This window comes from Gouania willdenowi, chromosome 6 (genome assembly GCF_900634775.1).
Source record: "Gouania willdenowi chromosome 6, fGouWil2.1, whole genome shotgun sequence".
Taxonomy (NCBI): Eukaryota; Metazoa; Chordata; class Actinopteri; order Blenniiformes; family Gobiesocidae; genus Gouania; species Gouania willdenowi.
The window spans coordinates 60423764-60443506 of NC_041049.1; the positions used below are offsets into that span (position 1 = coordinate 60423764).

General features: G+C 37.9%; 1 protein-coding gene across 2 annotated transcripts; it reads left to right on the forward strand.

Moving 5' to 3' along the window:
• Window positions 1-561: 561 nt before the first annotated feature.
• fads2 (fatty acid desaturase 2) lies at window positions 562-18656 on the forward strand. 2 transcript variants are annotated; one of them, XM_028449223.1, is made up of 13 exons: window positions 562-722; window positions 4508-4815; window positions 6953-7063; window positions 8872-9069; window positions 9139-9240; window positions 10527-10652; window positions 10726-10786; window positions 11377-11453; window positions 11596-11693; window positions 13056-13152; window positions 14174-14253; window positions 14353-14478; window positions 17990-18656. In XM_028449223.1, the coding sequence occupies exons 2-13, from the start codon at window positions 4606-4608 to the stop codon at window positions 18039-18041; spliced, it is 1338 nt and encodes a 445-aa protein (XP_028305024.1). In that variant the 5' UTR covers window positions 562-722; window positions 4508-4605; the 3' UTR covers window positions 18042-18656. The 2 variants fall into 2 exon arrangements, with proteins under 2 accessions (XP_028305024.1, XP_028305023.1); XM_028449222.1 differs by lacking the exon at window positions 562-722 and adding an exon at window positions 1674-1872.
• The last annotated feature ends 1087 nt before the right edge of the window (window positions 18657-19743 follow it).

A 19743-nucleotide genomic window follows, 5' to 3' on the forward strand; every position in this document is an offset into this window, starting at 1 on the left:
TTTTTTGTACAATATGATATCATGTTTGTACAGTATAGTATTTATCTTGTTGTACAATATAATATTATGTTTGTACAGTATATTATTTATATTCTTTATACAATATAATATGTTTGTACAGTATATTATTTATATTCTTTGTACAATATAATATGTTTTTTTACAACATAGTGATCAAAGCTATATTTTCCCAAGTGGTAGCTCTACACTTTCATAACAAACCCTTCTTTTCTTTATAGAATATAATTGAAAGCCTTTGTATTAGTAATATTTGTCTTTTACCTTTATTAAATACCTCTGATACTTGACCCCTGCACATGCACTATGCTATGGTCAGGTGGCACCGTGCATGTGCAGGGCTATATCAGTTCTATCATGATGAAAGATGTAATTAAGTAAAGCACTAAAACCTGTTTAATATGTGATTTATTAATCAAAGAGAGATGAGTCATTGGTAGTTCTTGTACAGTTTGCTGAGACGTGACCTTGTTCCGTGCACGTAATGGACCTTTTGGACCTTTTGATTGGGCGGTGCTGAGAGTCAACCCATATATCAAATCTGGAACACTTAAAAATATGTCACAAGGTTACAGTGATTTTTTTTAATTTTTTTTTTAAAATATGGTTAATTCAATACAAAAACTTAAGTGCAGCAGTGCGTAACGCTACCAAGTACCAACTACATCTGTCATCATCCGTCATTTTTGTCGATTTAAAGCCTGGCAAGTGAATTTAGATTTTAATTGTGATTTTAAATGCCCATTCTCTGTAATTTCTCATTTGTAATTTTGACTACATTGCTTTTCTATTTCTTACTTTCTTCTTTGTATTATTCAGTTTTTAATGTATTGCACTGTTTTTAATATTCTATTTTTATTGTAAAGTGTCCTTGCCTGGCATGAAAGGCACTTTTTATTCAAATTAATTATTATTATTAATAACTAGTTCAGTGCCCATTGGAAGTATGTATTCATGTAGGAGCTTAAGTAGAGTTGTCAATTATGGTCAAATGAGTGTGTTTGAAGGTTGGATGTACATAGAGGTGTACATACTCTGTAGTGTTATAAAGGGGTATATTTGCTGGTGCAAAGTAAAATAGTGTGTGCAATTTCCTTGCTTTAATTCTATGGGTGCATGATAAAGGTGTTTGTTGTTGTTTTTACTCATTTTTATATTTTTGTCATTTGGTGTATTTTTCTGATTTCTGTTTTGAGATTTGTGTACGTGTGTATGTGCACGTGAGATAATTGAGGCACAGACACACATACAGAGATTCCTTGATTTAATAGATAGATTGGAGCACACTGATGACGTTAACACCATAACAGGCCTGAGGGCACCTCACATTATCCATGCGGACTACCTAGTGCCCGCGGGCACAATATTGGTGACCCCTGGTCCACAGTCCAGTTCAGTGTCTGACACACACTTAGAACCGGTCTGTAACCGACCTGTGTCCTAATAAACCGGTGTGTGTAGTTTATGTGTTCGGTCACACTGACATGAGCTAAAAACCCGCTGAACCGCGCTCTGAGCCAACTGGTCATTGAGCAGCTGCCAGCATACGGACTTCTGTGATTGGCTGAGCCCCCAGCAAACGGACTTCTGTGATTGGCTGGGCCCCCAGCAAACGGACCTCTGTGATTGGCTGAGCAACCCTCGAATGATCCGCTCGGACTTCAGTCTGAATCAGACACGGTTTGAGTCCGTGAACGCATCACGGATGTTGCACTGACTGCAGGGATGCAGACAACTAGCAGGTAGCAGCTATCAGCAGGTAGCAGTTAGCATTTAGCATCGCTCTGAAGCAGGTTCATCCATCGGCCCACACCGGAGCCTGAAGCCCGCGGACAGAGCTCAAAACTGAATGCGGTGAGTGTGAAACACTCGGTGTCTGACCATGGCCACAACAATAGGCCATTATTTACCCGTTAAACCCGTGATGACATTACTTTCTTTTGTTCGTGACAAAACTAAAACTAGCTAAAGTTTAAACTAAGATTTTATCATTTTACCCTGTATAACGCTCTAATGCATTTACATATGCCTTCTTAAATAATAAAGGTGCATTTACAAGTGATATAAGTTAATCTTATAGTTCACACCACAGATACTACAATAAACTTTAAAAAACTAAAACATAACATTTTATATTTATCGAATCTGGTAATGATTTGTTACACATTTACATATATTAGCTTTACTTTATCTGTATTCTGATTCTAATAACTGTATCATAGTGTTTTACATTTCTACTATACTATTACTTGTATCTGAATTTTCCTTTTAGTGTTAAATATTTATAATATTGAATATTTAGTATTACATGTAAGTATTTTATTCATATGATTTTCATTTTTTATTATTTTGTTCATCTTCTTTTTTCCCCTTAACTTACACGGGCAATTGGAAAGCAATTAGTGTGATAGCGTTTAAAAAAACAAAACAAAAAAAAAACAAATTCATGAATTTTTTTTTACACTTAAAAAAAGTGTGCATCAAATGCTCAGTTGTCACATGACTCTGTTAAGTTGATACTTAGCGCGAGACCGTAGAGCGCGTCAGAATGTCAGAACATCAGTTGTCTGATGTAAGATGGCCGCCATCTAGTGTTTATGTATATCTATGCTTTAGCTAGCGGCATTTCTTGTTTTTGCCTGACGTGGGTCATTAAGGGGTCTATAGCAGCTGTTTAGTCTAATATAAAGCGTAAATATAATCAGACACATCACTACAGCTATGCCTAATTACCTGAGTAAACATTCCCTACCCTGACCTTCTCACTTTTCCTTCCAATGCACTAACTAATGTCCTTCATATTAAGTTCACATCGAACTTCATTGACTATAGTTGGTTAAATTGGTCGTGATGAGTCGCTTGAACATGGTCGCACTTTTTGCTCACTTCATTGCTGCTGCCAATTTCAACTCCCGTTTTCGGCTCAATTTTTTTTTTTTTCAAATAAAGACAAGGATGATCCTACAACGATTGCAACACTGTACTTGTTCAACAAAATCCAGAAATGTCGGAAGGCTAGACGGAAGGAGCACAGGTAACATACAAGACGGGGTAGCCTCATACAGCCACCATGATTTTTCCTACATATTTCTCCAGTTCTCCAGTTTCTCATTGAGGATTGGATGTAGCAACACTACGTCAACTTTCAACTTTGAGCGACTTCCAGCGTCTCAGATTGCTGGGTTTCCACTTCAGATTTTCACAAAATAAAAGCGGCATTTCTAAATGACGACAAGCTATAATTGCGCTTTGAACGTGTTTCCATTAAAGGTTGTTTTGAAGCCTCGTAACTTACTTAAAATCTCATCCCGCGAGACTGTGCAGCAGAAAGATGGATGCTCCAAACCTCTTTAAAACACTGTTCCTATGTTGTTTCACGTCTAATGTGGCACTAATCATTTTTAAGAAATGTCTGGGTCTCCTTTTCTGTCCACACATACCGTGCCATGTTTTCTCTGTTAGTAGTGGCCAGGTACGTCGTGTCATGTGTCGTGTATTTGCGGAAAAAGCGTTTCCATAGAAACGTCTCTCATGAAAGCGTAAAAACTTATTTGAGTGTTTTTTCAAATTCAGGTTCTTTCATTACTGGTTTTTATTGCGCTATTTAGATGTTGTGCATTTCTAAGGGTAATGGAAACACAGCTTGTGTTACTGTAATTGCTTGAGTCGCGTCGATTGAAAGGGAGGTCGCTTGACATCACATCATTTACATTGATTTCGAATGTAATCTAGTCGCCAGAGTCGCTGAAGGCACTTTCAGTGTGAACCTACGTTTAGAGTTTTAAATCTTTAATTTTTATCAGACTATAAATAAGGTTTTGCAAAGATGGCCCACAAAAGTAGTTTACCAATCTACCAAACTGTAATGCAGTAACTCACAGTACAATAACGATAACAGTTGCTTCATTCAAAAAAGTAGTGTGTTAGAGTATAACAGCCTAACAGTAACGTGTTACTGCCTTCAATGCCTTGAATAATATTTGAATTGAAACCTGTTTAGACACAAATATATTTAAATAAATGGAAAATACGAGAAAAGTCATGATACATTTTATTGTAAAGTGTTTTTTTTTTCTAATTTAAAAACAAACTGAAAAAGCATATTAAGTATATTGTTTTAATATGTTTAAATATAGTGGGATAGATATAGTAAAAAGAAACAAAACTAAAACTAGGGATGTCTCGATGCAACCTTTTTATTTCCTATATGATACGGATATTGCAGGCTTGTGTATCGGTCGATACCGATATTGATCTGATATCAGCATGAATCATACATACTTTTATTACTCTTTTTTTCCTTTAATCAAAAAAATATTATTTACCTTTTTCGTAGTGTGGAATGTTAGAAAAAGCTTGATCAAGTGATGTTACTCAAACAGAGAATGATAGTCAGCAACAGGATATTGATAACAGATTGGGACACCCCTAACTAAAACCTCTCCTGCCTCTTAATGATGCAGCTCTTTTTTCTGCTCTGTATGCACAGCCTGTTCGAGGACGTCTATACACACACTGAGTCAGACTCTGAGGCCCTACGGCTCCTTAAAGTGAACAAGTGGATAAAAGTGAGACACCATACAAAGGATGGGAGGTGGAGGCCAGCTGAAAAAACCAGGCGAGCCGGACTGTGAGAAAGGCAGAGGTGTTTACACCTGGGAGGAAGTGAAGAGCCACAGCAGCAGGAGCGACCAGTGGCTAGTCATTGACAGGAAGGTTTACAACATCTCCCAATGGGCCAAAAGGCATCCTGGAGGGTTTCGAGTTATTAGCCACTACGCTGGAGAGGATGCATCGGTAAGTCTTGGCTTTTATTTAATTTATACAAAAGGGTAATGGCTTCGAACCTTTTTAGCCCCCGACCCTCAAAATAGAGGTTCCAGAGACCTGGGACCCCCACTGTAGCTGAATGTGGTTGAACACAGGCATGACCATTGAAGAACTGTATGTGGAGATGTTTGGAGTCCATCTATAAAGTCAGCAAAATGATGGTCTATTGTTCTATGAATCTGTGATCACCACATTCATTTATTTATTTATCTGAATAATATCCACTGTTATTCAGGAAGTTTACTACTATTATAGTCATCTTAAAGATGAAAAATATTGTTTTAATCAGAAATAAAATGGATTAAAAGTGACCAAAAATGGTTGAAAAGGTGATGAAATTGGATTTGAAAAACCACAGAAATTGGTTAAAAGTGGCCAAAAACAGACAGAAAAAGTGCTAAAAAGGGTTCAAAGTGGTAATATTGAAACAATTAGTTTAAACTGGAAAATAATGGGCATGACAAATCGTGAATGTGGTTAAATTACAAAAATAATCATGAAATATGGTGAAAAGAGGCTAAAAGGGACAATAATAGGTCAACATGTGACATTAGGTGGAAACGTGGTGGAAATGGTTTGTAAGTGGAAAAATGTGCTGAAAAGGCATTGAAATGTGCTGGAGAAGTGTCATAAATAGGAGTAATGTAGCAAAATGCATTAAAAGGAGCCAAAATATGACAAGAAAAACTAATGAAAATAGGTTAAAATATGGCAAGTTTGATGTAGTTGCAGAAAAAGGGTAAAAATAAACAAAAATGGGCTCAAATTATTCAGAAAATACTCTTAGTTTCTTGAAGGCATCTGGCGACCCCCTCAGTGTCTCGCAACCCCAAGATTGAGAACCCCTGGATTAGGTTAATGAGCTATATAAAGTTTATCCATCTATCTATTGCACTTTACTGCATCTGAGGAAAATTACACACACAATTTCTTCCATCCATGTTAGACTTTATTTACAGCTGACTCAGTCAACCACTGTCACAGATTTACTGAGATCAACATACGGTAGCTGATGTTTTTTGTTTTTTTCTGACTAACAGGGAACTTGAGTACCTGGAGAGAATCGATCGAAACATGGAAACTATGCTCAACAAGCAAACATGTTCATAGTTCAAGCTTTGGTAAAACAGCGCTAACCTGTGCTCCAATAAAGATTAAACTCCAAAGATTACGCAAATCCTTGATTCGCTTCAAAGTGGAAAAGAGAAATCTATAACTTTCTGTCCACATATTGTGGATTGAGAATGAACATGATCAGTTGGGTTTGCTCAACATTGACATGTCCATAGCATGTCCTTACATGTCCTTATACAGCTATTCTCTTATTAAAGTTGACCAGTCTTCTCTCTTATGTAAAAAAATAAAAATAACATAATGACCATCAGTGTGCTTTAATGGGGTCCATTAAAGGTGCACCAGGCACCACCAACAGCTCATTAATCTCTGGAGTAATATTATAGCTCTAGCCCTGCCTGGTCACAGCTTAAGATCCCACAATGAACTGAAAGGAGTTCTTAGTGAGCTTTAAAGTCCACTTTTGGATGTGTGACCCTGTCTATTATTGTGACTATAACTTTAAGCCTTGTTTTTCTTACTTAAAACACATGCTCATAAAAATGTGCTTCCTGTATTAGCACTCTGTACAGCAGAAGCAAAGAACATCACTAATGATTAAGTTTTAGGTTTTTTAGCCATTCAAAACAAGAATTGGATGAAAAGAGTTATTTATTAATTATTTTGTTGCTATTCCTTTATTATTAACATTAGGATTTTTATTTATATATATATATATTCACTTTTTATTTTTTCTGAACTTATATATTTATTTTTTTATCTATCCATTTTCTTCTTTTACCAGTAAAAGAAAACCTTTTTTTTTTACTTCATAATTATTATGAATATTATTTGTTTTGTGTTTTTTTTCTTCCTCATCCCCATTCTCACACACGCACGCACACGCACACTAATAAACAAGCATACCATATTGTACTGTATATATTTGTAGATATCAACTTTAGTGACCTATCAATGTAATGTAGTGTCTAAAACAGACAGTTTTCCAACTACAGAGAGTCACGATGCATTATTTCTCTTTTCATTGCAGGAGCCATTTGCTGCTTTTCATCCTGATCCCAAGTTTGTGCAAAAGTTTCTGAAACCATTGCTGATCGGAGAGTTGTTGCCAACTGAGCCTAGCCATGACCAAAACAAAAATGTAAGACATTTTGGTTTCAAAAGGCTTTTAATATACCGGTAATAAGATTGTAAAGTCCTTTTCAAACAAGATCAATGCTGCTGAAACCTCATGAGAATCTTGGCGTTGTTTAATTAACTTCTTCAAATGTTGTAAAGAATGAAATCAAACATTCTATACCTAGAAACTATAGAAGCTAAAACTTTAGCCAACCACAGCAGACACACCAGGTCATTATGGTCAAAGAGGGAAAAGTCGACAACTTGGCAAACTCTGCCTTTTTGCACTGCTGTGAGTCACAAAATAAACACAGAGCTCTATAACAAGAGCCTACGTCAAACTCCAGACTGCGCTGAATCCACTGATATACAGGTCGCATAGCTCTCGTGCTTAAAATGTCAGGTCCCTTCTTTATCCAGCTCTGATTGGCCAGGGCTAAAGCCTGGTCCCATGGTATTTGATATCACCAATTTCTACTGGTTCTAAGCTTTATGATACGTTCACACCAAACTCGTTTCGGGCGTCAAAATCGTGCCTCACGCTCGTAGTTGGACGCTTGTCACCAGTGTCGAAGATGCTAGGGACGTGTGTCCAGCGCATCGAGGGGAGGGGCTTCTCTGTTGCCGGTGGTGTTCATACAATGGATGATATTGTGGCGATCAGTTAGGTTCATAATTCACCCAGTGACTGTGAAGTTGTGGGGAACATTGTGTTGAGAAGGCTGTGTTTCCGATTGGAGTTATTTTGTTTCTCAGTGTGTGCACTGTGATGTTAGAGGGCTATAGACAATTGTGGGCGAATGGGGAATAAAGTTTGGAGTTCCTTGCTGAACACGCCGCCTCTGACTGTCGTTCATCGGCTCTACAATATCCAGAGAGTGGCTTGGCTTTATTTGCTCCTCTGCGACGTTTCTGGATTCACCAGAGCTGCGCTCAGACGAGAGTTGCTTTCAGCGCTACTTCCATCTCTCCCGTGCCCAGTTTGACAGCCTGCTGCCCCGCACAGGCGCTCGCATCTCCTACCAGGACACCAACTACAGGTGCTTTATTCCATGAGAAGAGCCTGTCCATCTGTCGCCGCCTCCGGTTAGTGTTTTTTTTTTGTTTCGCATTATTCTGAATACGTCACAGTTGGGGAATTCTCCTGATTTATTGACGCGCTGCGATATACCCCAAAAGTTCAACAATCTCAACTCCAGCGTAGACCACGTTGGAGGCAATGGACGCCTTGTCACACAGCTTGAAATCTCAAAACGCACAGCGTCGGCCGCGCAAAAAGCTTCAAAATGCATCCCACAGGAGGTGCGGGACACTAAGTGGGACCTTTGACGCTCCCTAGAAGCGCGTCCACTATGTATTGTCTATGTAAACCTGGCGCTGTTGACGCGTTTGGTGTGAACGTGCCATTACAATGCTGTCAATCATTCTGATTGGTCTCCGCAGAAACCTGGATAAAAATGACTTTATTCAAGCCAAATTACAACACCTAGTGGTAAAAAAAAAAAGACTAACAATGATTGGAATCAATTTGACTGATATATTACAGTTGCAAACTTGTGGAAAACTTTGACACAATTGTGGCAAAGTGGGCTTCCGTCTGTACTTTCTTGTGTCGTTGACCTAATGTTTATTATTATTACCAAACTTGCTGCAGTCGATGTCTAAACATTAGTTAAATTATTTCTGCTTTTACAGCCTTCCCTATTGAAAATGGGGAGGAGGACTACAGATTTCTGTATTTAAAACATGATTTATTGTCACTCAGCATCATATAAGGCATCATGATAATCACCTTTCAAATATAAAAACTTGTGTTTTCTTTGCTGTCAGGAGGACATCATGCAGGACTTTCACTCTCTGCGGGAACAGACGAAGAACCAGGGTCTGTTTGATGCTCGGCCCCTGTTCTTCTGCCTCCACCTGGGGCACATCCTGCTGCTGGAGGCCCTGGCCTGGATCATCCTCTGGTACTGGGGAACCAGCTGGACACTCACTTTACTGTGCTCCGTGATACTGGCAACGGCTCAGGTGATTTGATCAATAACAGCCGATAGTGAATGATTTGGTGATCTCTGTAACACTTCTGTTCCTCTGCAGTCACAGGCTGGGTGGCTGCAGCACGACTTTGGACATTTGTCCGTCTTCAAGAAATCAAAGTGGAATCACATCGTCCACAAGTTTGTAATCGGTCATTTGAAGGTAACTCTTGTTGTGTGCCCACATGTGAAAGATTTTCAATCATCGTTAGTGGGTGAAAAATAAAAATTAAGAAGTTGCATAAAGAAAAATTGCTTTACATCCCAAGAACGAGTAACCTTTATATTATAAATTAAAACAGTGATCAGTTGTTTTTTTTTTACATTCTCACACGCAGTTATGGGCCAATGAAAATAGTTTTTACAAAAAGTATTTTTTCAGATTTCAAGAGCATGTCACCCAAGAACCAATGCATATATGTGACTAATCATTAGTGATGTGAACTGTCTATGTTCATAGCTCAAAGCTGATCAAATTACAGGGAGCTGAGGCATATGCTAAGTTGTTTACTGAAAGCCCAAACACGTTCCAGACCCAAACACACACTCACTTTTTTACTATTTTGAGAAGCTGGCATGTCCACCAGATAGGATATTTAACAGATATTTTTGTATATTCTGAGAGAGTAGGTAGAGCTGTATTACTATACCACATTTCACTTTTCTATGTGCTGTAGTTCCTGAGATATAGGAAGCTGAAATGGAAGAAAATAAAAGACACACACCTCCCTCACTATATTGGCCATATCTCAAAAAGTATACATCTGATCAACCTAAACACTTACTGTGTGATTATTTAATACAGGGTTCCCGTGGATCCTTAAAAAGTTTTAAAAGGCATTAAATTCATGAATCTAAAAATAAAAAGGTCTTAATTGTCACTAAAATGTCTTAAATCAATGTTTCACAAGACTTAAATTCTAACACATAATAAGTATGATTTTATGATTGTAAAATAAATGATAAATTTCTTTTTTTTTTCTTTTTTTTAAATTTATAAATTACATGGGAAAATGTAAATTTAACAAAAAATTCCCTGTCCAGATTTTTCTTAATGGCTTTTATTTTTTGTATTTTTGTTGTTGTTTTATAGATTTCTGGCTATTTTTGTAGTCATCTTGTGTTTTTGGAGTGATTTTGATTATTTTAGTCTTTTTTTTTTGTGTGTATTTTACAGTCATTTTCTGTATTTTTGTGTGTGAAAAAAAATACCCTCACCCTATGTAATTGATGTGGCTTTTTTTTCCCCCTACAATTATGTTTACTGTGGAGTTGTTCCTACATTTAATTTAAAATGGCAAAAAAAAGTTTTGGCAACCCTATGATACTCACTGAACAATTGGTAAAAAAAAAGACCAAAGTACGTGGGATGTCCTGAAAATTTGTTGAAATGACATGGATTGATCCTATTGTCAGAGTTAACACCGTTTTAAAAACTGCTTTTCACAGGGAGCTTCAGCCAACTGGTGGAACCATCGACATTTCCAACATCATGCTAAACCCAACACCTTCATGAAGGACCCTGACATCTACATGTTGGATTTCTTTGTGCTTGGAGACGTGCAGCCAGTGGAGGCAAGTGTAAAACATCTGTTTTATTGCTGCTGATCCAATTGTTTGACCAACACCTTGTTTCTTTTTGTTACAGTATGGTGTAAAAAAGATCAAACACATGCCCTACAATCATCAGCACCTGTACTTCCATCTTGGTATGTTTCATAAGAGTCATTTAAAACAGGGTTCGCAGGGACTGCATGTTTGAGACTTTTCACTATTGTAACACTCTTATTTTGAAGGAACAGAGGGTTTCTGATTCTTTAGAGTTGAATGCATTAAGTGTTAGATTAACTTAAGCCTGTGTAACTGGGACAAGGGAGATCTAAAGTAAAGATAAAGTGAAATATTGCTTTTAATGAGCATCTACTCAATCTTTTTAGGATGCAACTGTGAGTCCTACTGTGATTCAGAGATATGTTTGAATAGTACAGCTGATGCTGCCTTTCTGCACTGATTGGATAAATGCACAAAAAAAACCCTGTGGCAGTCGTGAAAATTTTTAATATTTTAATATTTTAAGAGATGCTAATTTGATTGAGTTATTAAAAACCGGAAGCTTCTCTGCTAAGCTAAAGCCAGATGAACTTTTCGATCCTGTTATTCTGGGGGATTTACTGTTAGTAATGTTGTCCATAATGATCCTTTTTTAAAATGATCCCACTGGTGGTGAAATTTAAATGATAGTTTGAGTAGTAAAGTAAAAAGTTTCAATCTAAGTAACTAAGTTAAATTTCTCTTTCAGTTGCTCCACCGCTGCTGATCCCAGTCTTCTACAACATAAACATCATGCAAACCATGATATCACGCCGTGACTGGGTGGTAAGCTTCTCTTTGATTATTAAGATTAACGTTATGTGACTTTACACAGAGACTGAAATGAAAAACTTGGATTGTTTTAAAAGTTCTTTTATCCTATATAAATCCTAGAGTTGACTTTAATAACTTGTTTTGTCTCCTGAAGGATCTGAGCTGGTCCATGACCTTCTATCTCCGCTACTTCTGGTGCTACGTGCCTTTCTATGGCGTGTTCGGCTCCATGGTGTTTTACATTTTTATCAGGTATTTGATTCACCCATCCATCAGTTCAACTGCCTCTACATACCGTATTTTGCCGCGTATAGGATGCTATTTTTTCCCTTTAAAGTTGAGGGTGCGGCCAATGCGATGGTACAATCTGTGTGGATTTTTCTGTCAGTCACACGTGTCCAGTGAAAGCAGATGTCGAGAGGCAGAATATTATTGACATTCCCCCCGACAGCGGAATTAATGAACTGTAACAGCCACTGAACATCACGGTGAACTGAACGTTCAGAAACCAGCTTCGAATAATGTAGGAAAGTGATGCTCTCACAGCTGTAATAACAGGACGGAGGCGTCATGGTCTGTGTGCAGGACAGCGTCCGATCGTGGAGGGAAATTGCGTGGGAGCAAGGGACAGCAGAAGTTAATATTTGCTTTTATTTATATATAAAATAAAATTGCTGATTGTTTCAATAAAATTAAAATACTGGTAATAAATTGAGTGAATAAACATTGTAATAAGGTTTAAAATGTAATATATATCAGCCAGTTTTTATTAGTAGTTATTAATAAACAGCATGAAGTTGTCAAATCACTGCGTTACGTTTATCAGGAGCGATCACGCACAGGACTGAAGCTGACAGCTGTCGTATCACACACACACACACACTCACACACACCCACTGAGAGAGAGAGCGCGCCGAAACACTCTGGATAAAGTAAAAATCTGCCGGTTTATGATCAAAAGAAACAATAAACAGCATAAAGTTGCCAAATAACCACGTTATGTTTGTTCAGAAGCGATCGTGTCCATATTCTGACTTCAGAGTCCGATCTAGATACAGTACAGCAATAAAATTAAACCGTATCAACTTATTGAATTGATAAAAATGGCCTGTGTAAAGGCTTTTTCAAATAATAAAGTTCTCCTGTGAAATCTGTGACCTGTTCGCCTGCACAACTCAAAGAATCGGAATCGAGAATCCTTTAGAACAGGAATCAAAATTGAAAATCGGAATCCAAACGATGCCCAACCCTACAAAGCTATGACTTCAGGTTCTACCAACATGACTGTGCACCAAGCCAGGCCTTGTTGTCCAACATTGGTCCCAGATCTAATTATTGCTTTACAAAATGAATGAGCACAGCTTCCCACAGAAACACGTCTTATATGATATACATTTTCAGCAATGACTTGAGTCAAAGTAATCCCAAGTCTCTTTATCTTATTTTGATCACATGGTGTATGAAACCCAGGGTTTTTACCCAGCAGTCCGCTAAAGTAAACCACCATATTTCAGTTCAGTTCTATTGGGGCCACAAACAAGGTAGATTGTGTCCTACGTACAGTACTTGGTTTTAAAACATTTCATAACATATTTTTTTGTGTGCTCGTGGCAGGTTTTTAGAGAGTCACTGGTTTGTCTGGGTGACTCAGATGAGTCATCTACCAATGGAAATCAACCACGAGAAGCAGCAGGATTGGTTGAGGATGCAGGTAAACCTATGACCACAGTCACCCTCTAACTACTCTAACTCTATATTCAGTGTTATTTAAGTGAGTGCATGTGAGTGGAAGATGCCTTACGCAAAAAATATAGGAATATAATTCATAGAAGAGCAGGAACTTAAAGAGTAACTAAAACACGGCTTTCTGCTGACCTGCCACGGGGAGGGAAATTCCAAAAATGCCTTGATTATGGGCGTTACTGCTGTAGCAGTAAGACACACCCACTCTGTGAACGCTGTGCGCAGAGACAGACGGTAATACACACACAGCGAGTTCATAAGCTGAGATGTGTCACTACAACCACAGACACACACAATCACGACATGAAGCTCAAACAGCCTTACAGACACCACTCAGGGGCAAACAGACCTGCTCTCCCACCATCTCATGCACATACCGATAAGACGTACACACACTTCTGCGCTCACGCAGAGACAGACGGGAATACACACATAGCATAGATGTCTGTAAATACACACATAGCTTGATGAACCCTCTGATTAGACCAGAATCTGCTCTTTCAAAATCATCACAGCAGGAACGCAAGCACACATTAGACTTCCTCATAAAAAATGTCAATCAGTGCTCCCTCCTCTCATCTTTTATAGGAGGGTCGGGGCCAACAGTGAAAGTGATGACGCAGGGTAATCCAAAGAATCCGTTTCAACCAATAGACAAATTAAATTGTAATAGCTGGCGTTCAACCCTTCGTGGCCAGTATATCTGACATTTTACAACTAAATACACTAAATGAAAATAATTTTACTAAAATGTGATGAGTGAGTCTAGGATTAATAAACAGCGCTACTTAATACCCAAATACATATGTATTCAGCATAAAAAAGTTGGTCTGGGGTTTAGTTACTCTTTAAAGTGAGTGCATGTAAAAAGAGTGGAAAAATGCCTGACAGGAAATTACACATAATATAGGAATATAATCCATATATCATTCTCTGTCCATGAAAAAATGAATTTTTCCAACTCATTTGCTGACTTTGATCTGTTTTAGTTAAAAACCACCTGTAATGTAGAGCCGTCCTTTTTCAACGACTGGTTCAGTGGACACCTCAACTTCCAAATTGAGCATCAGTAAGTCAAAGAAAGATTCATCAAAACCGTGTATTTACACCTGAATCTGTTTCACTGCTTTTAATGTTTCCACTTGATTGTTTTTGTTCACGTCTGAAGCTTGTTTCCCACAATGCCGCGCCACAACTTCCACCTGGTGGCCCCACAAGTCCGTGCGCTCTGTGAGAAACATGGGATACAGTATCAGGTGAAAACTTTGTGGCAAGGCCTCGCTGATGTTGTCAAGTAAGTGAAAGATTAGCTGTATATGACATATGATGTATTTGATACATTAAAATAAAACAATTGTAAATAAAACAATAATTTTGTTAACATACATATACATACACATAGAATACATATACACACACACACACACACACATTTTACCTTTTAAATAGTGCTACCTCAACTACACCATGAGTGGAGAATTATCCTTTCAATAATAACTCATAAATCACCTGTGTTTTTTTTATTTTTTTTATATATGTTTTATTTTATTTTTCTTAGTAGAGCCAGGGGGTGATGTTAGAATCCCTAAATAGTTGGCCATCAATGTAAAGCTTGTCTACAACCAGTTTGGAATTACGGCCTCTCTGTCGGTTTTCTTTGAAGATAGGATATAAGGTTTTTCGGCGTTCATTTATTTCTCGAGGGAATTGATCATTCATGCCGAATTGCGTACCTTTAAGTTCCCTACCTTTACTTTTAACCTGGATTTTCTGTTGAAAGTGTTCAAATTTGGCAATGATAGGGCGTGGGTGGTTACCTCTGCGTGGACCGAAACGATGGACACGGTGAAAGGTGATGTTTTTCACGGTTTCTGCTGGGATTTTAAGCGCAGTTTTTCAGCAGAGCCTCTGGGTCGTCGTTGGGGGTTTCTGGAATACCTGAGAATATTGCGTTGTCTCGCATACTGCGAGATTGAATATCCAGGACTGTCTCTTTAAGAAGCTTGTTTTCATTTTTCAGCTTCTTTACCTCCGTGGTCACCGCAGATAAAGCCAAATGGATGTCTTGATTGACTTTCTGTAAGTCCTGAATTTGTTGGTATGCAAATTCCAGGCTGGTTTTCATTTCCTGAAAATCTTGGTGCAGCAAGTCGACCACACCCAGCCTCTTATTGATGGATTTTAGGACCTCGGTGTGGGATTCTGCCTCCAGATCTGACGTGTCTGTTGATGTTGATTCGTTTTTTTCGGCGTTTAGCGGACTTACCTGATGTGCTCGCGGCTTTCGGTCCGGATTCCATTACGTACTCGGCATAATATCGGTCGATGAAGTCTTCGAGGTCCTCCACTCTGGCTGGTGAGAGGGCGCGTGGTCGGCTCTCGTTTGTGGCGTGGATTTAACGGTAAGAAGTGTTAATATGTGCAAATAAACAAAGTTGGTATGCTAGTCAAGGCAGCGAGCCGCCATGTTGAATTTTCACAGACTGTAACGTGACTCTCAGAACATCTCGCGTGACTTCAGACCTTCATCTAAACAAGCCACACTACAGAACTCACTCACACGTGCTGTCCCTTACACGAGAAAAAGCCAAGTGTCTCATTTTGTGCAGCTGTTTGTTAATAAATGTGCCTGTGTGGCATTTTGCATCAGCAAAATTAACACGTAATTGTTAATTAAACATTTACTGTGATATTCTGTTTGATTTGCTTTTAAAAGACCGCATTAAAGCCGTAAATGGTGAGAAAATAGAACAGAAGTGTTTTTGACTTATTTTTCCTTGTGTCAATATTTGTTGAGTGTTTAAAAAAAAAAACACCAAACGACATCTTACAAAATGATGTAATGGTTTCATATGAGTGAGTGTGCAGCTTAAACCTGGTCAGAGCAGGTTTGACCACAGACTGTGTTACTATGGCAACTAAGCTATTTTCTCTTTGATGAAATGGCCGTTCCAGTTAGAACCCGGTGTAACTGAGCCTGACTATCAGGTTTAACCTGGAAATAACCCTGAGCTGGGTTTGATTATATACCCCCAGGAGCCTTTCCCACTCTCCTCAGGCACGTTTATCTGAATAATGAGGAAGTTTGATCCAGCTGGATGAAATCCTGTGTGTAAGGATACCGCCTCTCTCCTCTGAGAACACACCTTAAATTATTTATACTGAGTCCCCATGGTCATGAAATTCCTGGAAAATGTATGGAATTTTTAAAAAAGATTTTGACTTTGAAAAGTCATGGAATAATTTAACTGTTTTGGAAAAGTTTTGGAAATATAGCCTATTTTATTTTAGTGTTTAAAATCCAACCTTCGCTATTACTATGGGACGTTAAGTCCCTTAACACATTGCGTTGTACATCACTTTGGATAAAAGTGTCTGCAAAAAGAAATTGTGATCTTATAATCAAATATTATTATATAATATTATTTTTCTTATTTTATTTTTTACTACTGTAATGTGTGCACTTGTATTTAATCCTCTTAATTAACAGTCTTTTACTTAATTATATATTATCTTTGTTTGTTTAGTGTTTATTCTTTTTATTTGTAATATTTCTTGAACATCTGTAACGCAAGTAATTTCCCCCTGGGATAAATAAAGTACTTCTGAATCTAATGGTAGCACTTAGTAAGGTGTTGTTTAGTGTGAAATTCAATAGCTGATTTAAAAAATATTGCAAAATTGGTGTCAAAGGCAATTGCTCCATTGTACGATGATACAGTATATGATAGATAAGTGATAGACACAATTTGCATTCCCAGTGACACATTTTTGCCACTGTCAGACCTCTGTTACACTGGTACACCGGAAAGGCATGCTCGTTTGTTTTCGTAGAATAGATCTTAGCGGTTCAGAATTAAGTCATGGAAATTTGGTAAAATATTTTGGAAAATTTTTTAAAAATCATTGTGAAAAATGTGTGGGAACCCTGTTTACACAACTCAGCCTCGAGGTGGCCGTACGGGCTGCCCTTCTTAAAATGTGGACCTTAGAGTCACTGAGGCAGAAAGGAAGAGATCAGAGTAATTCTGGCAGTTTTTAATCGGGTCACAAATGGTTTAGCTTTAGTAACAATGAATGTTTTACTGTGTTTCAACATGATTTGTCAATAAAGTGTTTGTATTCAGATCTATGAGTTGTGGTGCCCTGCATGTAGGGCTGCACAATGATGGCCAAAATGAAAATCAAGATTATTTTGATTAATATTGCAATCACAATTATTTAGCATGTTAGGGAAAATCTATATTTCTTTTACACTACTTTAAAAAAAACTACATATGAAGAGTTTACAGTGTAAAATTAAGCTTTTAATAAGAATTATATCAAAAAAGAAGAAATGAACCCAAGAATTTAAAATGTACCAAGAGTTAACTGAATAAATACACTATTACAGAGCGCTTTCATCAAATGCAACTTATTGGAAACTATTACAGCTCACAGCTCTCATCAATCCACCAAATGGTTGAGAAAATTCCTGATTTGTTATGCAGCAGAGCCCACATTTAAAATGTAAATATTGCAGACGATCAGGTTAATTTAATCGTGGCAACCAAAATCGTGATCACGATTCAAATTTGATAATTGTGCAGCCCTACCTGCACTATAGGAATGTTCACATGGGTAATAATGTTTAGGTCAAACCCGAGGCTGGTGCATGTCTTCACGTCGTCATTCATGTTTTATTCTGTTTGCAGTAGTATTTTATTCAGGAACGCTGAGTCTGTCTCCTTCAGTATGTTATAGGAAATACAATCAGATCAGTCATTATTATTATTATTTAATGTTGTTTGTTTGTTTTTCTGTAGGTGTCTAAAGAGATCAGGTGACCTCTGGCTGGATGCTTACCTCCACAAATGACCAACTGTACCACAGTGAACTAGATACTATAGAACATTACCATAGCACTGTTCTTTCATCACTTTATCTATCAAATATTTTTGCTGCAGTTGATAGTGTGTAATTTTTATGTTAAATGAAGGATTTAGTTTTCAGATTGACTGATTTTTCTGAGGGCGTTAATGTCAGTGTTGTAGAGCACAGGATCTCAACTGGTCTGTTTTCGGGAACCACCATTAATTAACCCATAGTTTGATGCTGCAACAATAGTTAACAAAATAACAGCTCAAAACAAGAATTGGATTAAATGAAATACATTTTTGACCGACTCTGTACGACAGGAAATAAAATCCTAATCTTTAGTTTTATCAACAAACTAAAAAACTTGAATGTCCAAATGTTTCCTCCTTTTGAAGCATTGTTTTCCAAGCCACGAGTTGAGAACCTTTGTGATTTTAGAGGAAGCTGCTCACTGGTAGTGCTGTATTATTAACTGATGGAGACGTTCTGTGTATTTTATTGTTGCTTGATTAATATTATTAATGATCAGATATAAAGTAATAAAGTTTAGCTGTAAAACAACTCTGTAACATCTTAAACTCTTGTCTTTTATTAAACAATACACTTCAATGAGAATTTTGTACTTCTTTTTTATCAACCCCAATCTTTAAAACACTTTTTATTTGACGTAAAGACAAAGTTGTTTGTTTTTAATAAATCAAAACCATAAGCATTCAACTAAAGGATACAGTAAACCCTTAAAAGAAGTAGAGCAAAGATAAACATACAGTTGGTGGATAATGTACAACAGTATTTAACAATGTATTTGCTCTATTTAAGTCACCATGCAGTAAAATGCAGTTGTTATAGTGCAGGGATGCCATGGTTACGGCCCGTGGTTGATATGGCAGAGGATTTTATTTTTTTGTGTCCTCCAGCACACAAAATGTGAAATAAAACCATCCTGTCGTTTGTTGATGGTCTGTGTACGTCTATAACAGAGAAAACTGCTCCGCTTCAAATGTACATTTGTGACGTCGCACATGAAATCGGGAATCAGTATTGCCAGATCAGATGGCCAAAACACGAATCTGGCAACACTGACACAATGCGACACAGCGGTTTGGACTAAACAGCGGACTATCACCTTGAATGGACTATTCTTGCAATCTCTACACGAGATGATGACAACAAAGCTACGTAGCAGCGCTGGTAAGTGTTTGAAGCAGCTGTGTTTTACTGTAATGTGCAGTTGGCTCAAAACAATAAAAGAAGTGTGTGAATAGCAAAAGAAAGTCGCTAGTGATCAACTGTTGTGTGGAGTCCGCGTCTATAGACACGCCCACTCAAACGGCCTGGTTTTAGAATTGGTCAGAGTCACTTTTCAGTGGCTAAAACTCCGTAAAACAGGCGGGTTTGGCAAAATAAATCTCAAATACTATGTTGTTGGAGTTTTTAGAACAAATGGAGAGGGGTGGAAAAATAGCATAATATGTCCCCTTTAAATTTGGTGGAATCCGTCAGTTGGTCTGTTGCTGCTGCCCGCCTCAGCTGCAGCTGAGATGGGCTGGTGAAAGTTAAAAGGTCAGGGGCGGATCTACCGCCACAACAAAGCCTTGTCCCCCTGCTGCCTCCCTAATTTGTACCCACGGGCACGGAACTATGCGGCCGCAGTCCGCCGACCAGTAATGCCCCGCTGCCGCTTCCTGACTGTGAAGCCAAC